This window comes from Macrosteles quadrilineatus, unplaced genomic scaffold (genome assembly GCF_028750875.1).
Source record: "Macrosteles quadrilineatus isolate MER2022 unplaced genomic scaffold, UCM_ALF_1.0 Scaffold_7__1_contigs__length_78375512, whole genome shotgun sequence".
NCBI lineage: Eukaryota > Metazoa > Arthropoda > Insecta > Hemiptera > Cicadellidae > Macrosteles > Macrosteles quadrilineatus.
The window spans coordinates 30,379,030-30,402,717 of record NW_026542600.1 but is presented as its reverse complement, the minus strand read 5'-3'; the positions used below and the strand labels follow the sequence as shown (position 1 = coordinate 30,402,717).

At 34.6% G+C, this 23,688-nt stretch overlaps 1 protein-coding gene across 1 annotated transcript in view; it reads left to right on the top strand.

Moving 5' to 3' along the window:
• Positions 1–18,261: 18,261 nt before the first annotated feature.
• LOC128998135 (nucleolar protein 14-like) overlaps positions 18,262–23,688 on the top strand; it is a 50,541-nt gene continuing 45,114 nt past the window's right edge. Inside the window, exon 1 of the mRNA XM_054424135.1 lies at positions 18,262–18,576. Coding sequence (XP_054280110.1) covers positions 18,403–18,576 — 174 coding nt within the window. The 5' untranslated portion in view covers positions 18,262–18,402. The remainder of the gene's footprint in view (positions 18,577–23,688) is intronic.

The window sequence follows — 23,688 nt, the reverse complement described above, 5'->3', positions numbered from 1 at the left end:
GTTGCTTATCGCATCTAGTTCATATTAGTGACACTGATCGCTAGTGGGTCTACGGAATTTTGTTTCTTTAAGAGTTTTAGATTTTTGTCTATGTTAGTTAATTTCTCAATTTGTGCTTAACTGTTTGGTTCAATAACTAGGGGACGAGTTATTGTTTATTATTATATATTTTTATTTGGCTAAATGAGGTTTTAAATGGCTAAAATAACAAGAAACGAAATGTAAACAAAACACGAACTCGACAGTGCACCGAACTAACAGCAATTGTCTTCAGCGCTTCGGCTGACCCAAGGATGAGAAATCTACTAGGAAAGTATGTTTCATCTATGTTTATATTTTATACCCCTTTTAAAATTATTAAAACAATTATGGTAAAAAGCACATACACTGTTTTTACAAATAACCATATAAATAACGGAAATGAACTCATGCCTACAATTAACTTCCATTAGCTTATGCTTAGGATTATTCACTTATAAGAAAATATACAGGGGTTAAGATTAAATCAAATACTCTTTACTACCATAAACCTCACTTATTAGTAGTTGGAAGTGTATCTGGACCTAAAAATTAGAATCAAGTCGTCTTTTAGAATATAAGGAAAATGCCAGTTAGAAAAACGCTAGGCCCGACCCCGCGATTGTTTTTCACATTACTTCAGGCTAGCTAGGGGTTGCGGCACTATCACTTAGATAAAGTACATTGATTATTTGGCAAGATTTGAACACAGGACCTCAGGAACCGAAGTCCAACGCTCCAACCACTACACCAGCTTGCTCACCCCACTTTTTAAATATTACACTTACAAATATTGACACTCATTGCTAGATGGCACTCATTAAATATTAGACTAACTAAACTATTTCAAGAAAGTATATATATATATATAGTACCACAATTGCTCAAAAATTAGTAAATTAGTTAAGTTACATGGTGCTCTAATAAAGTTAGCCCTCTCTTGGGTCAAATGTGTTGAAAAAAGTAATGTGCCGTATGAGGGTGATTTTGAAAAAGCCTGGGGAAATTGTACCTGATGAAATAGTGTAGCTACATGGTTACTTATCAAACTAGCTTTACTAAAGCAAACTAGAATAGATGAAGAAGAAGAAGAAGAGCTCGGTCCATGTGTTACTATAAACTAGGTATTTACTCAGGGGAGGTATAGAAGAGGCTACGATGACAGCTGAGGGCTCCTTATTAGCTGAGGAAACGCCATTACCATAACAAAACGTTCGGTAGCCATCGGCCTCGGTGGTCTAATGGTTAGCGTGCCGGGCTGATATACTGTAGGTCCCGGGTTCGAATCCCGCTTGTAACATTAACTTTTTGTCCAAGATTTTTAGCGAATTTCCCTATAGGGAAGTAGCTATTACCGTAGGTGGCACGGTAAGATCTAGACCCGGGACCAATTTAAATGTTCATTTTGATGTCCCCAGAGGCCAAAAACACCATTCGTTCAAATTTTTATATATGTATATATATATAGACTTATATATATATATATATATATACGTCCGTGAACGCGATAACTTGAGTAATTTTAGTCCGATTTTGATGAAATTTGGTTTAAAGGTGTAAAGCGGGATAAACTTGAATGAGTTCGCGAACCAGCACGATCGGACCATGGGAGCGGGGCTTTACGGGGGGTTTTATGGGGTAAAAATTGGGTTTTCTCACTTTTGACCCTCAAAACACAAAATTTCCCGATTTCTCTTTAGACCTTTTTAAAGAGCTTAAAAAAACAAATAATTTAGTATATCTAAGTATTTTTGTTCAATTATTAGTAACGGAGAAAATTTAAAAAAATTGTAAATTTAAAATTCCCATGTTATTCTTATGGAGAATATTGTCAAATGTTGTAATTTGCTTGTTTATGGATATATTTTGATCAAACTTGGCAAATTTATTTATTTTGTACTAAGTTATCAATATTTTACTCAAAAACACACTTTATTAGTTTCCTTGTAGCAGCAAACCTAGGTACTCGTTAAACCTAATGTTATTAAAATATATTTAACTGAAAATCAATTCAGACAAATGGAAATTCGCTTAGTCGGCAGGTTTGCTGCGGCGGGGGTATTTTAATACAATATTGTCATTTTCTATTTTAATTTTTGTAGGATTATTACTTATTTATGTGTTTTAGTTATGTGAAATTTTTTCTAGGACCAGTGTATGAAGTTCTACAGAGATGCAATATTTTCGAAGCACCCAATATTTTGTGCTTCCCTACGATTCACGATGCAGTAATTTATGCTCAGGCTAAGCTACCCAAAGTGATTCATAGCATAAGACTGTAGGAAAATTAGTCAAACTAAGGCGGGTTACACACATAGGTATGCATCTTGCACAGTGCGACTAGCATTTTTTATGCCAGTAGCATTGTGGGAGATGCATGCACGCTGCATGGTCGTGGCACCTGCTAGTAGCAAGATGAGAGAGGTGAGGCTTTTTGGCGCTAAGTTCATTGGAAAATGTCAACGTTGTCATCGGTTGATGAAATGCTGTAAGGTAAATAAAATATTGAGTACCCCCTTATTGGCTGCAAAATGTTGAAAGTAGCCAATACATGATGATCCAGAGAAGTTCCAGAAGTTGTACCCCATGAATCAAGACACATTTATAAAATACGTGACCTTAGAGACCACTGTGACAAAAAAATAGTAGATAGCGTAATTCTGTGTGTGTTAGGAGCGACTCTCACAGTTCGCAGTATGTTGTATGTGAATTAATACATATGAGTTTTGCAATAGCCATGTGACTTGAAATGTGTTCTGCACATGCTCCAACCGAAGATGAACGCTGCACGCTTGCTGCACGATGCTGGTAGCACCGTGCGAGTCACATATGTGTGTGCAGGCTCCAATTGATTTACACAGCTTGGTCTTCAAGCTGCATGCTAGTAGCAAGAAAAATGCTAGTCGCACCGTGCGAGATGCATATGAGTGTAACCGGCCTATATTACTGCAAAAATACCTATTCTGTGTATACACCATTTATTTGAGAAAGGATACCTGTCAAAAGATAGTAAAGGTTTTAGTAAAATATTAAAATGATGATGAACATAAAGAGGTTGTCATTTTATCTCAAACATATTTTTCACACATTTAATATAGTGTGACAATTTATACATACATTTTACATACATTTTACTACATTAATACATACATTAATACATTTTACTATTTTGTCTCCAACCTCACTTGTCCATAAACAGTTGAATGTACATTGTCAGTGTTAGTTTTTACTACTCAGTAGGAGTGGTTTGTTTAAAGTAAACCTGAATGAAATAATTGCTAAACGTACTCTACCATTAGCCATATGTCATATAGGCCTATCATAAAATGTTTCTAAATGTACGTAATATACAATACTTTTGTTGAAATAAATTTAAGTCTTTAGGACTTTCATAGTAATCAGTACAGGCAGAGGGTGCGGTAGAAGAAGAGATAGAGTTTCCTTTTATATTTATGTAAAACAAACATTGTGTATTATGGGGAACTTGCATAGCGAGAAGGCCGTAGTAAAGGTGTACATACAGGTCTAGCACAAGGCTTCATGGAAACAAACTACCATGTTTTTGTTTTACACTATGGCTAGAGTGGTTCACATAGATGGCTTCTGTGTGATTGGGCCATTAAATCCCACAGTACCACTCCTCTCCCACCTTATCCTGACAGTAAATTTAAGAACAACAAATCTTTGTTTGCTTAAACAATTATTATTAATAATATAGAATACATAAGCTAAGGTAGTCTTGCGTTATCAATCTTGTTATTTTAAAGATACCAAGTTTTACTTGCCGAACCAGTTTATTTTATTCAACCCATTCTTGTGTTTCTCATTGGTTACCTAAATCATTGTTGTTTACAAATCACAAATTATATTCTTCTTATTTTGTAAAATTTAAGATAGCTTTGAAATTGATCTGGGTAACCTTTGAGAAGCAAAAAGATGGTAATATTTGTCCAAAATAATATTGTGTACCCTGTTTTATGGGATGATATTAGTATTATCAGATAACACATTACAAATACAAATAATATTTAATAAGGATCAATGTAATTAGTTCCAAGGCAAGGTGTTGGTAATACTTGACTCTACTATGTGATAAAGACGGTTCTACTTCTTCTTCTACCTCTACCTCATCATTGTGTAACTCCTAGTCAACTAATTAATAATTATTTCAACTATTCAAGTCATCATGACTATGCCTAAGTCTAACTGTTCTGTTAGTAGCTTATAAGAAAAACTGTATATCTTTGTATCTACTTTGAGCATTATGAACACTTTTGATTTATAAGCAATTTTTTTATCAGAACAGTTACCTACTTTGTATAGATGTAAAAACTGAAAATTATTATAGTAAGTAAAAGTTTATATGATCAAAATCAACTAAATTACATCTCTTACTACTGTAGAACAATGAAAAATATTACTACGGTACTCGGTAATGTTGTAATATTAATTAAAAATATGATTTGTCTGTTTTTAAAGTAAACATATTTTATAATGTAAATATTAAAATAGCTTTTAAATACTTTTATTTAATCCCATTATCTACATCCAACCCTGCTCTATCTTAGCTCTTTAACTGTAGCCTACTGAAGTAATAGCATTGAGTTCTGAATACTGAAGCAGAAATCCATCCATATGGACCAGCTACAGAAATGTTTTTTATTTACCTAGAACATAGTTGAATGAGCTAAATCATAATATTGTCCAAATCATATTTTCTCTCTTAGTTTTCGATATTATGATAAATTGATGTTACATAAAAGATGGTATATTTTACAAAAAACTCAACTTGGCCAGTTTGGATTGGCTTGGTCAAAAAGTTGGTGTAATTGACATCAGCTCACCCTGGAGGAGGCTCAACTAAGCTAGATTTCCATGGGTCAGAAAACTTGTGACATGGTGTAAACATATGGATGCAATTTTGCATATATAAATTGTGTTTGTATGCAATTTAAAAGTCCAAGCTAATTACAACATTAGCTTCTTGTTTTGATTAAATGAGTGGTCAACATCTTTGTCAAACTTTTAACTGTCAATGTATATTCTACATTAATCTTAATCTAATTTTTTTTTCAAACCCCTACTATATACAAAATAACAATACATTTATCTGACAACACTGAACAGTCAGCCTTTCAAACAATTGTTTTTCAGTTTTTTTTTACTATGGATTTTTCTAAATTGTGATGTTCTTTTTGGATTCCATATTCTCCTATGGGTTCCATGTTTTTGGGTTTTTCTGGCTTTGTGAACCAAGATGATGGGAGATACTTCTTGAACACATTTGGTTGAAAAGGCTGTCCTTGGCCTGAAAGGCCTTGAAGGGGGGGCTTGGGGAAATTTTGTCCCAGGCGTCCAACCTCTGAACCCTTACTCAGTGGTTGGTTTTTCAACTCCAACCCCTTCCCCTTGAATGCATTTGGATTATCCAAAATAAACGTTTTCATTTTCTGTGTTAGTAAATTTTTTTGAGCACTTGATTGCTCGCTGCCAAGACTTTTTGGGGAATTTGTTGATTTCAGTTGTGGTCCAATATTCTGGTTTTCTATTTCCGTTCCTGGAGTGCAACCTGCTATGGCAGGCTGCTCGTTGTATTTGACTGCCAATGGTGTAGGCCTGCATAACTTCTGTAATCTTTTTCTTTCCATCTCTTCAAGGCAATCTGCCATTTCTTGAAACATGTGCGGTATTCCAGGCATGTCGTCTTTGTTGATTTTCACCATTTGTGTTTTTTCATTCTTAGCTGCCATTCTGAAAATGTCATTATAGTTATTACCTATTGTATACAGTATGCTTTTAGAAGAACTATGCATCAAAACCTACCTGAATATTAACCCTTCCCGGACGGGCGAAATCATGACATAGGACGGGAAAAAATTTAAGGAAAAAATCAAAATAAATTTTTCATATTTGTGTTTTGTTATACAAGTATACATAAAAGAAACACAGTGGAACACATCATAATGTCAAAATAATTTGTTTTATCGGTTTAACTATGCGGATGTATCCACTACCCATCCTCAGATGAGAAGAATTGCAGCGGATATATCCGCCACCCGTCTTTGAAGATATGACCGTGACAACGTTAGGCAATAAATGAAGAACAATATGTAAACAATAAATAGAGACAACCTAATGTTGAGCGCGAAACATCGTGGGGGGTAGCGTAGGAGTAGTTGTAGGTGCGCGGGAGGGGGTGAGGCGCAGGAGAGGGGTTAGCGCGGTAGAGAGGGGGGAGTGCGGGGGAGAGTGCAGTCATGGAAGGAGCAGAATAGTGGCGCCTTGGTTCCGCGAAACATCTGGTTACTGCCTTAGCACCTGCCAGTCTATCTGAAAAGAAGGCTGATATAACCACTTCCCGTCCGGAGCATCAAAAACCATATGCGGATATATCCGTCACCCGTCCTTTATCACCAAAGACTTTTGCGGATATATCCGTCACCCGTCCGGGAAGGGTTAAACACCATCTAATAATTAAATGCATACAGCGGGTGTCTCTTGAACATATCGGTATTTTTAGGTTAACCTCTCCCAGGACTCTCTCTCTATGTGTCTGTGCTGTGAAATTGAGAAGTAGTGGGGGAAAGGACTTGCTCTACACAGCACAGACACATGAAGGATATAGTCTATTGGTTTCCTTACGTGAGCCTGATAAGAGATAAGGAACTCTTGCACTATATCTGCCTGCCTGCCTGGTTATGTATTTAGAGAGCCTTATGTATTTTAAGGTTATTTGAGGTTTAGAGTCTGTTTTTTTATGTAATTTGAGTAAATACTAGTTGTCAAATGTGAAAAAAAACTGAAAAAACTTACCAATAATCAATATATCAAGTAAATAGTTATTTTTAATCACATATAAGTGATTAGGATGATTAAGAGTCATTTTAAGTAATTAGCATGATAGTCAACCATTTGTATCAACTGTTTAGACCACAAAACAGTCTCATATGACAGAAAAACCCATATTATTTTCATAAAAATTGCATTTAAAATATGAAACCATTAAACCTTTGTAACTTTAAAACCACAATAGCTACGGATTAGGTAAGAATTGAGTTTTAATTAGCATAAAGAGTAGTACAAGATGTATATGTTTAATCATCTCCAAAACTCTGATTTAAGAAAAAACTGAACCAGTTGTAGGGTATTATTTGAGACAAAATGCCGCGTCAACATTCCTGCCGGGAGGTCGCCTTGATACCAGTGTCAATGGACAGTGTACCCTCTGAAGTGTATTTAAAAGGTGAAAAAGAATAGATAGATAAAATATAGTTATTGATTTGTAATCCTCATGAAATTATGTTGAAGAAAAGTCCAAACAGCATGTAAATCTGACTTTTCCAACCTTAAAAACCAATTTTTCCAGAAAAAAAAACGATAAATTTATCGTAATTTAAAGCTAAAAATAAGTTTAAAAGCATAAAACTATTTCAACAGATAGAACCACTTTGAAATATCAAATGATAAAACCAATAAAGTGTTTTTTACGTAATTTTCATTTTAAATTAAACTGTTTACAACATATAAATACCAAATAATGGCTTAAATACTATGATTCTTTATGAGATTATAGCTTTTATAATAGCATAAAGAGTGTAGTAAAAGAATAAAATTGTACTTTATATCAGAAAAACATATTTAACAGGTCAAAAACATTACGTACAAAATAATTTTGCATAAGAGATTTTCTGATTTCAACCTTGAAATGCTTAAATTTGGCTTAGATATGATTATTTCAAATACAATTATAACTTTTCTAATAGCATAAAGAGTGTATAAAGTAATACAATTGTAACTTATACAAGAAAACTCATTTAATGGGTGAAAAAAATTACATAAACTTTGATTTTTCGTCACAGATTTTCTGATTTCAACTTTAAAATGGGAAAAAACTTAAATATAATAATTTTGAATAGAATTATGGATTTTTAATTACACAAAGAGTATATAAATGGAATACAATTCTAACTTATACAAAAAAATAATATTTAATGGGTGAAAAACATTACGTAAAAAATACTCAAAATCTTTTTTGCTAAAATTATACTCTATTTGTTTATTTTCTTGCAGTTTATATATTTTTAATGCTTGAAAATGCTTTATTACACTAGAGGACTATATACTTAATGGTATAGAACCAATTTAGACTATAAAAAGTCAATAGGTTGCTTATTCAAAAACAAAGTTAGATTTACAAGAATTTAAGCGAGTTTTCTCATGCAAACCTTACATATTTGTTAATATCTTTCAAATTAATCACTTTTAATTAATCACTGTCTAAAACCTCATATATCAACAGAGTACTAGTTGGAGCAAGGTAAGAAACAAAATAAACCATAAAAATCTATAGTTTACACAAAAATTGACAGTTTTAACGCAGGAATTAGCTAAAGACCACCTACAGTGACCGTCCACTGTGACGTTAGGCCTCTGCATGACCATAGGACTCTCTATACATACAACCATTATATGACTCATGATGACATATTGTATTTTTGGTCAGATATTGTAGAGATTTGAATTATACAGGGTGTCCGGTCATAAGTGTTAAATAAAATTTTGCATCAAACTACATTGTAATGGCGACATAATGGCGCACATTTGAGGTTCCCAACCTCAACCGTTAGGGAACAACAAATAAATTAAGGTTTTCCAAAAATTATTGTAGTTGTTATGAAAAAGGTTATATTACTCTGTTAAAAATGCACTAATTGTTAATTTAAATGTCATTTTCAGGATCCTAACAAAATTTTAAACAGATATAACACATAATCGTTGGGGTACGGAAAAATATTCTATTTACATTTCTTCGTTAAACAATTATTTTTAATATCAACAAAAATTTAAATAACATTCAGAAATTTATTTCTCGGTTACCGAGTTCCGCTGAGTTAAACAAATATTACTAAAAACTTCCTTATTTAAAGGGCTTTACAATGATGTATAACTACATTTATCTACTGTCAAATCTATGGTGAATTTGTTCGCACTATTGTGAAAAATCACGGTTAAACCAAAACAGATATTGTAAAAAATAATGAATTTTACTTACTATTTTATGAGCTGGCAACTGATGATGAGGGTTTGTGTAATTTATGATTGACCAGACTACACTTTCATCAAACTAAAGAGTTTTTGTTTAGACTTTGGAAAATTTGTTATAAAAAACCACAATACGTTAGTAAAAACACACAATAAAAATCAAATCAATGACATACTTCGTCCGAAGAACAACTTTTATTAAGGTGGAATCACAGTTTGGGTGTAAAGTGCCCTCCGTTTTCCCGCAAGCAGGCCCTAGCTCGCTTGTGAATTGCGCCAACTGTGACCTCATACGTCAAATTTTCCCTCACTTTCCCAGCAGCCTCGAAGATTCTCTCCCGTAACTCAACTTCAGAGTTTACAACAGTTGAGTAAACTAGACCTTTCATGTAACTCCAAAAAAAATCTAACGGGCTCAAGCCTGGAGATCGAGGAGGCCATGTCACACTTCCTCCACGTCGACCACGTCTAATCCATTTCGGGTAGTTTTGGTATAGCCACAACCGAACTTCCGCAAGTTAATTGAAATCTTATCTGAAATATGAAAGATATACTATAACCGTAACTTTATCACAAACACATTAAACAACTATACGTTTCTTTTCTTAGCTTAATAGTTATGAAAAAAACGTTGCATGTGAGAAAAAAATACAAATTATTCGTTGCCTGCACTTAAATGTATTATTCTTCACAATAGCTTTTCTTTGCCCTGCCATGTTTTTTCACAACAATGATTGAATTACATTAGGAAATTTGAAACTTGGTAAAAACTATATTACACCATTGTAAAGCCCTTTAAATAAGGAAGTTTTTAGTAATATTTGTTAAACTCAGCGGAACTCGGTAACCGAGAAATAAATTGCTGAATGTTATTTAAATTTTCGTCGATATTAAAAATAATTGTTTAACGAAGAAATTTAAGTAGGATATTTTTCCGTACCCCAACGATTATGTGTTATATCTATTTAAAATTTTGTGAGGATTCTGAAAATGACATTTAAATTAACAATTACTGCATTTTTAAACAGAGTAAGCAAATGTGCGTCATTATGTCGCCATTGCCATGTAGTTTGATGCAAAATTTTATTTAACACTTATGACCGGACACCCTGTATACATCCTGCAGTTAATCCCATACTGAGGCGCTCAAAAGTTATGGAACTTTGAAATTTCAAATTTAGACAACTTTTTTCACCCAAAAAATCATATTTCTAGTCTTATTTTCTATAAAATTCTCAAAATTCTTTACAATTTGTACTCTTGATTTAGTTTTTAAAGGTATAGCATACCTACAGATGGTTTAATCTTATTCCTTATCAAGAAATTGTGATAATTCATAAGCATGCAGGCAGCCAGATATAGTGCAATAGTTCCTTATCTCTTATCAAGCTAATGTAAGGAAACCATTAGACTACATCCTTTATGTGTCTGTTCTGTGTAGAACAAGTATGTCCTTCCCCCACTACTTCTCAATTTCACAGCACAGACATCACTAGGAGAGAGGTTTAAGTTTAACATTAGTCTTATGGGACTATTTTCAAGATCACGGCACCACTGAAGACTCCTTAAAAAGTCAACTTACTTACAAAAAATAGACATAGGGCTATAACTAAAAGTTGTTTGCAGCATCATCTTTGGCAAGATATACATACAGTTGCGTACTGTCATGGTTGGGGTCCTGGGGCGGCTTAGATGAGAGGGCCTTTTTTACATACATATATACACAAGTGAAATAATAAATACCATAGTAGGCCTACCCTGTTTAAAATCATTTTATGTTTAAAATTATTTTAAACAGGGTACCATGGTGTTTATTAAATAAAAACTCTAAACAGTGATTAGAACTAAAAAGAAATATACGCTCTTTATGTATTTTGTATCACTGATTAATGAATGAGCTTACTTCAACTATTTTAAATGTAATCTATTTTTGAGAAAAATTGAATGATGCTAAATGCTAAATTAAGTTTTCCTTTGAGTTTTTATGAGTTGGAGATTCGAAATAAGCACAAGCACTCCAAGAAGTAGGATAATACAAATCAGGTTTTTTCTGACACTTCTTTCATTTTTTTTTATTTAGGAGATAGGCCTACTATTTTTGTATAAAATACATTATATAATTATGTTAGCCTATCTTTATATTATACATTATATTTTACTATAATTGGTCCAAACGACTTCTGTGATCGGGGCAAAAAAGAACGATATTATCCTCGGTGAAGACGAAATCGTGAGCGTCCGTGTTTGTGGGGTTGTAATCTCTGTCTCCCACGGTCGCGCGGGTTATCTCCGAGACCACGGAGCAATCATAAACATGACCTATGTTTACAGTGGAATAGTGAACATCTTTCGCAGACGCAGGGATATATTCTACATGCCGAAATCGTTAACATCTCCGGCGAACGCGTGGACAACATTATCGTCCCCCACAATCGCGGCGAAATCGAGAACACGGAACATCTGAGTGAGTCGGTAGCGTCGAGGACTTCGGGCCCAAGGCAGCGATGTCGTGGGTTCGGATCCTGGTCACTGCCGATAACATTTTATCAGTACAGTTCACCTTTGTACTGTACCGGCTCACTCCTTGCTTTGCTGCAAACGATCCACGCACGGGCGCTTAGTCTATTTGGACGGGCAAATGCAAGGTTAAAAGAGGCCGCCAACCTCTTTAAAAAAAAATCTTTTGCGGTTGCAAGACCTTATTATCGTCACCGCGATCGCTGGGAGTCGTGATTTTCGATCGCGCAATTTTTGCAGACGCTTCCGGTGATTGTGAGAACAGATGATTATATTCAACAGAAAAATTTATTTTCCAATTTTTGTAATCTCTGGGTCTTGAGACCCAAGTAAGGCCCCTTCCTAGGCCAAGAGGCCCTCGGCAATGGCCGTGTTTGAAGTTAGGGGAATACGGCCCTGATTTGGGGGCCTATGTTGGTGTAAGGCCTGGGGCGGACCGCCCCCGCGTCGGTACGCCGCTGTAGACATAATAGTACTGTATTTATAGTTTGAAACGGTACAACAGTATTAATAATAATTGTTTAATGGGTTGGCTGTTTTATACCATAGTGCAGTGAAGAGGCCGACCCTGCTTGAGCGTACCTGTAGGTCTATTGTCTATTAAGATCAATGAAATGAAATGAAAATCCTTCTTTATTGAGACGAACTTAACCTCTAAAAAACTAACAATAAAATTAAAACATTAACAAAATAAAATAACTAAGATTACAATAAACAAATATAGGTGTAACAACATTACATAAATTTATTTCCATAACACACAATCACACTTGCAAACACCCTCTGTTGCACCCAGGCCTAATGCACGCCATCCCGCCACGCCATAGCGATCCAGCTAAGGTAATATTCTATCCGCACCACCGTCAGTTGGGATCGGTTTTCTAAGGATTTAATGGGATAAGGTACAGAGTTCCAAAGGCGGCATGCAGTTACTACAAAAGATTTGTTATAAACAGTCGTCCTGGGATGTGTAATACGCAGCGTAGACAAGCCAGAGCGAGTATTCCTTACGCCTCTTTCAACGCAAAAATTTAAACTTGTTGGCTGGATAATTTGGAGTTCCAAGATTGATGGCTGAATGAGTAATTGAAAGTATTCGGATTTTTCTGATGTCATCTAATTTCAAAATTGATTCATTTAAGTAATATGGTGTGACATGATCGTCACGCCTAAGATTGAACAAAAATCTAATGCAATAATTTTGAACACGATGTAATTTTGTTGCCAAGGTCACAGTCATATCACTAACCACAGTGTTACAGTAGTTGAAGTGTGGAAATACGAGTGATTTGACCAGTATAAGAGTTTAATGTGAAACGGTAGGAGTCGTTGCAACTTTTTCAGTGTGTGAATGGCAGCAAATACTCTTTTACAAGTATTTACCACCGCATCAGTCCAGTCTAATGTGCTGTTTAATGTCAAACCAAGACTTTTTACTTTGTCTTGATAAGTCAAAGTGGTTCCGTTCACAGTGAGTTTTGGTAAATAAACATCAAGTGTGCTAAGTAACTGTGAGTGACCTATGATGATTGGCTTTGTTTTGTCAGGATTGAGTCTTAGTACATTCTTTGCTGCCCAGTGCGCAATGTTGTCGATGGCTTGATTCATTAAGTTTATAGTTTCATTTGTATGGCTGACTTTAAAATGATAGTAGATTTGCAAGTCGTTAGGATAAAAATTAAATTTTACGTGGTGGAGTATTGTAGTTAATGTCATTTATGTATATTATGAAAAACAGTGGACCAAGAATTGAACCCTGAGGAACTCCGCAGGGAAAATGTTTCCAGTCCGACGTTAAGTTGTCATGATACACAAACTGAAACTGCTTTCGGCCCTGAAGATATGATCTAATCCATTTTAATGAATTGTCAGAGAATCCTATGAGCTGGAGTTTGGTTAGAAGAATGTTATGGTTTACTGTGTCGAAAGCTTTACTGAAGTCAAATAATGTCAAAATGGTATACATTGGCTACGATCCATAGCAAATCGTATATCATAGTGTTATGAAGCATTGCTGATAAAATATTTACGGAAACCAGACTGAAATATATTAAGAATATTGTTTTGTGACAGAAAGTCAGACACTTGGGAGTGAACAACTCTTTCTAGCGCTTTGGAGAGAGCAGGAACAATGCTTATTGGTCTGTAGTCTTGCGGAAGCGATGGGGATGAGATCTTATTCAAGGAACGGACAAGCGCAGACTTCCCAATTTTCTGGGAAAATGCCTAATCTCAGTGAGGTGTTAAATATGAAAGTTATTGTTGGGAGGAGAGACGTTACGTTGTGTTACAAACAAGATACGTTTAATTAAGGAAATTGGGATTCTGTCAGAACCAGTGGCATCAGACGTTATCCGTCTTATAGCCTTCAAAACATCAACCTGCAATACTGGCTTAAAGTTAAATTGGGGAATAGTATTAGGCAATTGACGTAATTTTAACTCAGTTAAATGGTTCTGAACTATTTGATTGTTTTCATGTGATGAGACTGATAAGAATTAATTGTTCAAATCATTTAAAGGCATTGATAATGGGACAGAGTCAATTTGCTTTCCGAATCCAAGACGTTTTAGATTACGCCAGCGAACCGCAGATGATTGCTTTCCTTTAGAAAACAACCTATGAAAATATTGGAGTCTAGAATTACTTAAACCACCGCAGCAGTGCGCTGTATAAGGGTGGCCTCCATATAATACAAAAGTACCCATTTTCCTTCCATCATTATATATTTGATTTATTTTAAAAAGAAATTCCAATAGCATAAGTTAGATAAAGACACATAAATAATTTAAGATGATAAATGGGTAGGCCTATACTTTAAGTCCTTCTAAAAGTTCAGATTAGGTTGCAGTTGAGTGTACAGTGAGGTGGGTTAGACTTTCAGTATCATACTATTTATTGTGTGCTTAAATAACAAAAATATTTAAATTCAGAGTTGTAGGTCTAGTTTAGATTCAAGATATTTAATTATTTAACTTATAGACAAGGCATATTAGGAATATATGTGGTATTTAGCGGAAAGTTTAGGTAGGTATAGAGCTAATCACCACTTTTCTTTGTGTTTTTTGGGTCGCTGAACACGAATATGAGGTTTGCTGACAGATATTATGCCTGTAACATGGTTTATTTTGGGAAAACCCAATTTTGGCACTTTTTTGGGCAAAATCTCGGTAATTATGGGGTTTTTTAAGCCACTGCGTTGTAAAATTAAAAAAGACAAAATTTACTACACATGTTTCCTTTATAATACTTGTTTCTACGGCAAACCGTTACGCCACTAGAGCACAGTAAAAAAGGCCAGAAGTACCAAAAATGAAAACACACACTAAATGCTACCATTTTACATTAGGTTTCCATGGAAAAAACCCATGTTACGATTATTTTAACTATTCATTTATGATAATAAACTGAAATACAATTGAAAATAGACAAACTAGTGTGTCCACTGACCCCAGGCCTCCACCTGAAAGAAATATATCTGTACGGTATTTTAAGATTAAATCGGGGAAAATGGTGACAATCTTTTTTTTAACACGTTGACTGCGGCCTACTGCTATAGCAGTAGCTCGGCACTGGCACTGCTTGCTGCCTACTGCTATATCACTAGTGTGCTCGCCTGCCAAACATTGTGTCAGTATGAGCCCAGCACACAGCCAGGAACATTATGATTGTTGCCAGGCTGTAGTTAGAATGTGAGCTTTATTTTGATGTAGGTTGATACTAAACATTCCCGTAAAATCCCATCTGGCAATGTTTTTGTCCCGTTTTTGGGGAATTTCTCTATTCAAGCTAAAAAGACTCTGGTTATTGATCCAGGCAGTGCTGCTCCCTTTCGGTGTTTCAGTGAGCTACGTCCACATTCGGGGTGAACAATCATCACTGCTCTTTTGTGATTCGTCTTAACTTACTGAGATATTTCAATGCCAATAGCGATCGCTGATTCAGTAGCGCGCTGGGGCTCCGCCCGCAGTTTAGGGAGTGCCATAGTGAAGGTTTTCAGGAGTCAACGTGTTAACAATGGAAATATACTCATGAATAGCAATAGGTTGGTTGGTAAGATCATGTAACTCATTTTGAAAGGGTGGTAAGTGAACGATATTATAATTCCAAAACTATTAGGCTATAACTTAGCGTAGGTTTTAGCCAGCCTATTTGATTATAGCCTACCAGCAAAACTTTGATATCGTAGCTATCGAATGTTACAATCAATATATAGTTCTTGGTTAAAGTAAATTAAAGTTAGGTTATCAGTCAAGTAGATACTTTTATTTTTGATTGAGTCTGATATCAAAAGTTTCACCCATCATAGTTTTAGCCTATAAGGTAATGTTGCCAAAGCATTACATTATTGCTTGACAGAGAACTAGCTAGCATTGTAGGCCATTTACTTTATGGAAAAAAAGTTAATTTGGCCTATCTGAAATGTCATATAATGTATGGGACTAAACATCTTTAAACGGAATTTAGTTTTATCTTGGCCAAGATAACAATTAGGCCTAATACACCATTATGGCATCAATTGCTTCCAGTGTTGTTGTGGAATCAGCAACTCTAAAATATATTAGAAACCTAAATATAAGTACTCATGCTTATAACTTACCTAATTATTTTATCTGAACAGACTATTCAATCGATTTTCTAAGATGAAACAATAGATGTAAATTAAAATAACACTCCGAATATATGTAATACTTTTCAGCGAAAAATTCTCGATGCAATCACTAAGTTTCAAACGGAGAGAAGAACTCGTCCATGGAGGGATCCATATTCCAAGGGTTTATCTAGCGTAACAGGAAAAGGATTTGGTCAAATTCAAAGACCACCAAAGATCAAAGTCCAATAAACGAAAACTATAACATTACACATGTAAATATTCAACTCCGTTTGGAAACAGCTACAGTAATGGTATTTTTTTTTTTTTTACGAAAGATTTGTTACTGGACTATGACAATATTGACTCCGCTTAAAATCTATAGATATAGATTTTTAATTCATATTGTGTTGGGGAGCGAGCTGGTCTAGTGGTTAGAGCGCAGGACTCTGTTTCCTGGGGTCCCGGCCTCCCGGGTTAAAATCCCACCAAATCACCAATGGATTTTATCTAAGTGATAATGCATGGCCACCTTTAATAACAGGCCGCGACCTGGTAGAATTGGCAACGTCGCAAGTGGTGTTGTTCAGTGACAGACGTCCCATAAGATAACATGGCAGACAGGTGACAGCTCATTAATTCAATATTGACAGTATTGACTCCGCTTAAAAATGTACAGATATAGATTTTAATTATTATTGTTTCGGTTTTCAATTCTGTATGTTACATTTTCAATATTTTAATAAATTTATGTTCATAAATTTAAATTTAAATAAATAAAGAGCGAATTAATGAGCTGATGTCACGTGTCTGCCATGTTATCTTATGGGACGTCTGTCACTGAACAACACCACTTGCGACGTTGCCAATTCTACCAGGCTGCGGCCGTGCCTGTAGTTAGAGGTGGCCGTAGTACTGGACAGTGAGTGAGAAAATTATGCTATGTATTTTTAGCGAATTTCCCTATAGGGGAGTAGTTATTACCGTAGGTGGCACGGTAAGACCTAGGCCCGGGACCGATTTACTTTTTCATTTTGATGTCCTCAGAGGCCAAAAACACCATTCGTTCAAATTTATATATATATATAGGCTATATATATATATATATACGTCCGTGAACGCGATAACTTGAGTAATTTTTGTCAGATTTTGATGAAATTTGGTTTAAAGGTGTAAGGCGGGATAAACTTGAATGAGTTTGCAAACCAGCATGATCGGACCATGGGAACGGGGTTTTACGGGGGGTTTCATGGGGTGAAAAATTGTTTTCCTCATTTTTGACCCTCAAAGCAACAAATTTCCTAATTTCTCTCTAGACCTTTTTAAAGAGCTTAAAAACACAAATAATTTGGTATATCAAAGTGTTTTTGTACGGTTATTGGTAACGGAGAAAATTCAAAAAATTGTAAATGTAAAATTCCCATACCATTCTTATGGAGAATATTGTAAAATGTTGTAGTTTAGTTTGCTTGTTTATGGATATATTTTGATCAAATTTGGAAAATTTATTTATTTTATGCTAAGCTATTAATATAATATAATATTAATATAATATTTTACAAAAAAATACACTTTATTAGTTTCCTTGTTGCAGCAAGCAAACCTAGGTACTCATTAAACCTAATGTTATTTTAAAAGGTTTAGTTTAAAATGAATTCAGACGAATGGAAATTCGCTTAGTCGGCAGGTTTGCTGCGGCGGGGGTATTTTATTATCAGCAAGTTTGGTTGGTTTGGTTTGGTTATTACAGTTTAATTTTATTATTAAGTCATTATAAAATTTTAATTGAGCAATTTCTAGTTTTATTTAATAAACAGAATTATTTTTCCGATTACTTAACTTTTGTTAGGCCTATATTATTTCTTAATCAGCAAGTTTGGTTAGTTCGGTTAGGTTATGATAGTTTTATTTTATGAACAGAACTATTTTTGCGATTAGTAAACCTTTATTGCCAAAGTGCTCTCTACTACAGCGCTGTTCACGGAGGAATTTTGAACTAAATGCCTTATTTGTACCTCCCCTAAGTCAGACCCCTATAAACTACAAGTGTATTGTAGGTTATGTTGTTATTACTTGTTTCGTTCCATTTCCATTTCTAAACTATAATGTAAACATCACCTTATAGTCTAGGGCAATTACTTTTAATTGATTTGAGAAGCATTAAAGTACATCCCTACTTTGACAAAAGAGAATTTGGAATTATTAAATATTTCTGTCCCTTCGAAGAGTTAAAAATGAAAATTAAAAATAAAGGCAGGGTTTTGAGTGATAATATTCGGAAGGTAACCTCAAAAAAACTTAACCCATTTGAAGTTCACATTAACCGGTCCAAACATCAAGTCTTAGGTAGAATGTTGAAAAGTGACCGTGGATTACCTGGTGTTTCAAAAAACAAAGCTTTGATAAAGGTAAGAAATTTCTAGATAAATTGAAATTGTTAAGAAAATTGCTTCCAAGAGCACTAGGCTATTCCCCTTGTGGTTTTATAAAGGAAAGTACTATTAATTTTGAGGGTACAGTTTCTTAACTTGGCTATGCTAATATCGATTCTATTAGCAAATTTTCATTTCGCAAGTTTGGTTGTTTAGGTTAGGTTATAACAGTTTCATTTTATAATTGCTAGGCTATAGTTAAAAAAAATCGAATGAAGGTTTACTAATCGAATCGATATTTTCAATCGAAAGGCCTGTTAGCGTAGCCCAGTTAAGAAACTGTAAGTTACCCAAATTAGATACACACACATCAGTCCATCCACATTTCAGTCACAGTTACGGTACATCCTCAATTCCTAAAGACTGATTCACACATATCGGCTACGGCACGTCACAGGTTAGTCACATCAGTCACGTTACATTTTTCTAAAATATTCTTTAATAGATTTTCTATTGCATTATCCACACTTATACGGTGCAGGTCTGTCAGCTGCTCTGCTGGCGTCAGTCAGTCAATTTCAGATTTCTTCCCACCGATATTTTTAGAATGTTCGGACACCTGAAATTGGCTGACGGACGCCGGCAGAGCGATTGATGGAACTACAACGGATTAGAGTAGATAGCTTTATAGAAAATCCATTAAAGAATATTTTTGTTAGGCCTAACTGTGACTGGACTGTAACGTGCCGTAACTGATATGTGTGAATCGACCTTTAGTCAATTTTCAGTCTATTAGTTTCAGTCAATTTTCCGTCACTTTAATTTTTTTACTAAAACACAATAGGTACCTATTCCATAAATTTCTCGTCAATATTGATGATTGTTACTTTAAACAGTACCTAAAATATTATACAATTATTATTTAAATAACAAAAACAATATTTTTAATGTCAAACATATACATCAAAAGTCTGTCAGGCGTCCGAACCATCCCAAAATAGAAGAAATTGGTGGGAAGAAATTTGAAGTTTTCTGACGGATAACGACATAGTGACTGGAGGTTCTGCCTTGGAACTGCGCTAGATGATTGTTGGTAGCACAAAATAAAATCCATTAAAGAATAAATTTTTTACTGTGATGTGACTGGTGTGACTGAACTGTAGGCTAACATGCTGGAACTGGTGTGTGTGTTAGACCTTTAAACCTATTTAAAATATATCCATTGAATGTGCATACATGTATCTCCGGTATTTTTAGTGCTTAGTATTGCCAGGCCATTAAGAAGTTATTCCAATTTTCAAGTTAGGGGGAAAAATTAAGTTAATGTAAAATAATCCAGGCTACCTCCATGTCCTAGTTGTCTTTGATATCCAAATCTTATGAAAGATTGATGTACAATCATGTTGTAGATAATTTGTTAAATAATGATCAACATAGCTTTCGCTAAGGCAAGTTCGTAACTACTGCTTTAATAGAATTTACAGTTAGCCTGCTATAATTGATGCAGTTGATATAGGAAATAAAGTAGTTGGTATTTTTATGGATCTTACGAAAGCTATTGATAGCATCACACATAATATTCTTATACAAATTGGTTTGGATCATATTTTTCTAATAAAAGCGCCTTCTACGAGACCGTCGTGCATCTACCCACTTTGAACTAAGTTCCACTAATGATAGAGCTATCAAGACCTATGGAACCTCTTTGACACTGGACCTAGGTCTCCACCATAGTTTTGCTTAGCAGTTCACAGTTAATGTCAGTGTTCCTATCATTGGCTCGGACCTCCTCAGTTACTACAGTTTACTTCCTGCCTGTCGTTTCTTGCAACTTGATGCCAAAACTGGACTTATTACAGAAGGACAACTCAAAAGTGACATGAAATCCGTAGTAACCTCTTATCTCCTCTTTAAAATCTTGCTTGATTTCCCTTAAAAATTAATTTCCCTCCAGGATTGCCCAGGAAGTGAAGCACCAGACAGTATCACATAAACACTACTCCAGGATAGTAATGTGGGGTGGACAAATACTCAGTGGGCGGGACGTTTATAAATGGGCGTTCATGAGGGCATTTGCCCGCGGTAGTTATAAATGCCCAAATCTTGGGCATTTATGAAAAAGAAGTGTTTTTTGTGCTTATCATTGTCTCAAAATTCAAAATAGTGTTTAACTTGATATTTAAAATGACATTTGAAGGGGTTTATTGTATACAGTAGACTCCCTCTTATCCGGACACCTTTTAACCGGACATCTGTTTAACCGGACTACACTCGGCGGAAATGACATCTCTTTAACCGGACAACTTTTATCAGCACATTGGTTTAACCGGACTAGATTGGCAGGAAGTGGGCGGTACTGAAACAACTGTTCTCATGGGAAATATTTGAGACCAGTTATCACGTGACTAAATACAATGCTCTCCTAAATTTAAGTTGAATATCACAGTAAAAGGTCCGTTTTAACAAGTTTTTGGGGACGTTGGTTTAACCGGAAAAACCGTTATCCGGACTAGCCTCGATCCAGAGGAGTCCGGATAAGAGGGAGTCTACTGTAATATAACTGTTTAACCTAACTCTTTATTTGCCCGAGGCAAATAAATTATAAATTATAATTATAAATTATAAATGCCCACATCTTGGGCATTTATGAAAACATTTTTTTTCTTTCCGTTCAATAATGTTTAATTTATTATTCTAAATTATATTTGAAGGGGTTTGCTGAAAAAATAACTGTTTACGCTATCTCTTCAGAAATTTTAAACTGCTTAGCTCTGGGAAGTTTTGAAAAAAACTTATTTTTCAGCCTTTAAAATTTTTTTAACAAACAAAACTACCGGTATAGGCTATGTATTTCATCTCATGATTTTTATGAGGACTATTCTCTTTTTTATAAACACATTTTACCTACACCAATAACAAATTTTGTTTTACTTTATTTATTAAACTAAAGTTTTATAGTTTTATTAATTTATTTTAATAGAAGCATTTTTTGCCATAGAAAAAGCTATACCGTAAGTTAAATGAATTACTTTTTCAACACCCACAATTGCCCGGGCGCTTATGAGAAATGGGTATGTGCTCAGGTATTTATCCTCGGCATTTGCCCTAAGTTATTAATGCTCGGGCATTTTAGAGCCTTATTATGCGCGGCCACTTGAGTCGCGTGCGACCACGACTGCCAGTCGCTTCGGGTAGCCACAGGTGTGGCTAGGGGTAGCGACAGGTGTGGCGAGGTCACGCGTCTAACCGAATTTTATGCAGACTAACTTGCATGTAGTTTCTCAGAGTGAATAAGTAAAGAAGCTGAACTATTTATTTTACTATTACTGTTTTACTTAAGCGTTGTAAACGTAGACGAAACAAAAGTATTGGGAGGCAATCAGTTACTAAAAGTAAGACATTCAGGAGTATCTTTAAGTTTTTATATATGATGATCTCAGAGAGGATGACAAGATGTATTTTGGTTGTTTTCGGGAGACGAGACGTTCTTTTGATAACCTTTTAGGAAAAATAGAAGGCAACTTATCCGTATCGCAAAAGAAAATGAATAATTTTATTTCAGCTAAGGATCAGTGTCTAGCACTAACCTTAAATTGAATATTATAATGGTTTTGATTTGATATAATCATAATATTAATACAATATTAGCAGCAAAACTCTGTGTTACCCGGGTTAACATAAAATTCACAATAATGGTAATAATTGAGTAGGCTAATACAAACAGTTACTTGAACTTAACTTATTCAAATGGCCAACATTCCAATGAAAGCCTTATTTGTTTTGAGGGGTAGCTTATTTTAAGACCAAGACATGTAGAATAACTCAATACAAATGGAGTTACGTATCATTGATTTCAGATAAGTGTTAAAATAATAATAATTATTGTAGATTCGTGATTCAGTAGCGTGCTTTACGTACGTCCAATCATAATACAGTAATCAACAGCTCAAAATTAAAGCTGGCATTTCACTGAAGGTTCTTTTCTTAGACCAAAATATATAGGATAATGTAATCAGAACTGGCGCAATACCGCTTTAATTGAAGTAAGAATTAAAAAAAAAATCGGATTTATTATTTGGGTCAAGTAATACAATAGATTCATGAATGATGATGCTTGGTGGCAAATCTGACATAAATGACCTCCCTAAAGCTATTAACACTATTTGTGCTGTCGACATGTTTGAACATAAAAGTTGCATTTATTTCAATGTTAAGCAATTGCGGGAATTCCCGTCATCAGCACCCAACGTGTTAATAGAGATTTGATTCTGTTTGCTGACGATACTACTGCAATCATTAAAGAAAATAGTAGAGAAGAGCTTCTTACATCTCTCACAGAAGTTATGAAAGAAATGGAAAATTGGTTTAAAATAAATGGCCTTAAACTAAATGTGGATAAAACCCAAATTATAAAATTTTCATCCAGAAATGAAAGAGAATTAAATAGTTTTTCCAATTTAGTCCATTCAAATAAATTCCTAGGCATTCATCTAGATGAAAATATTAACTGGAAGGTGCATCTAGATGTTATAAAGAAAAAAATTAGATCTGCATCATCTGTCTTTGTCCACTTGAGAGAATGTGTCACCATTGAAGTACTTAAAATGGTTTATCATGCCTATGTAGAATCCATCTTGAGGTATGGTGTGATTTTGTGGGGACAGGCAACTGATGCAAAAACTATTTTCAGACTTCAGAAAAGAATCATCCGAATTATGACTAATTCCCACCCCAGAAGTCCTTGTAAATTACATTTTCAAAATTTAAAAATCCAAACACTCACAGGACTATACATATTTGAATTACTAAACTACATACACAATATAAAAAATAACCTCCCAGATTCATTCAAATTCACACACAACTATAGTACAAGAAACGAAACAATTTTCAGATTACCGAATCACCGTTTGACCTTATTTGAAAAAAGTCCTTTGTATGTAGGTTTAAAAATGTATAAAAAACTACCGGTATATTATAAAATAATGAGTTCAAACAAGTTTCAAGAAACATTTAAAAATGGACTCCTTGAACGTTCGTTTTATAAAATAGAAGAATTTTATAACCATCCCTTGAGTTAATTTTTTGTTTTTAATTTTCTTAACTACTGTACTGTATTAACATTATTTGGCTAGGTATTTTTTCCTG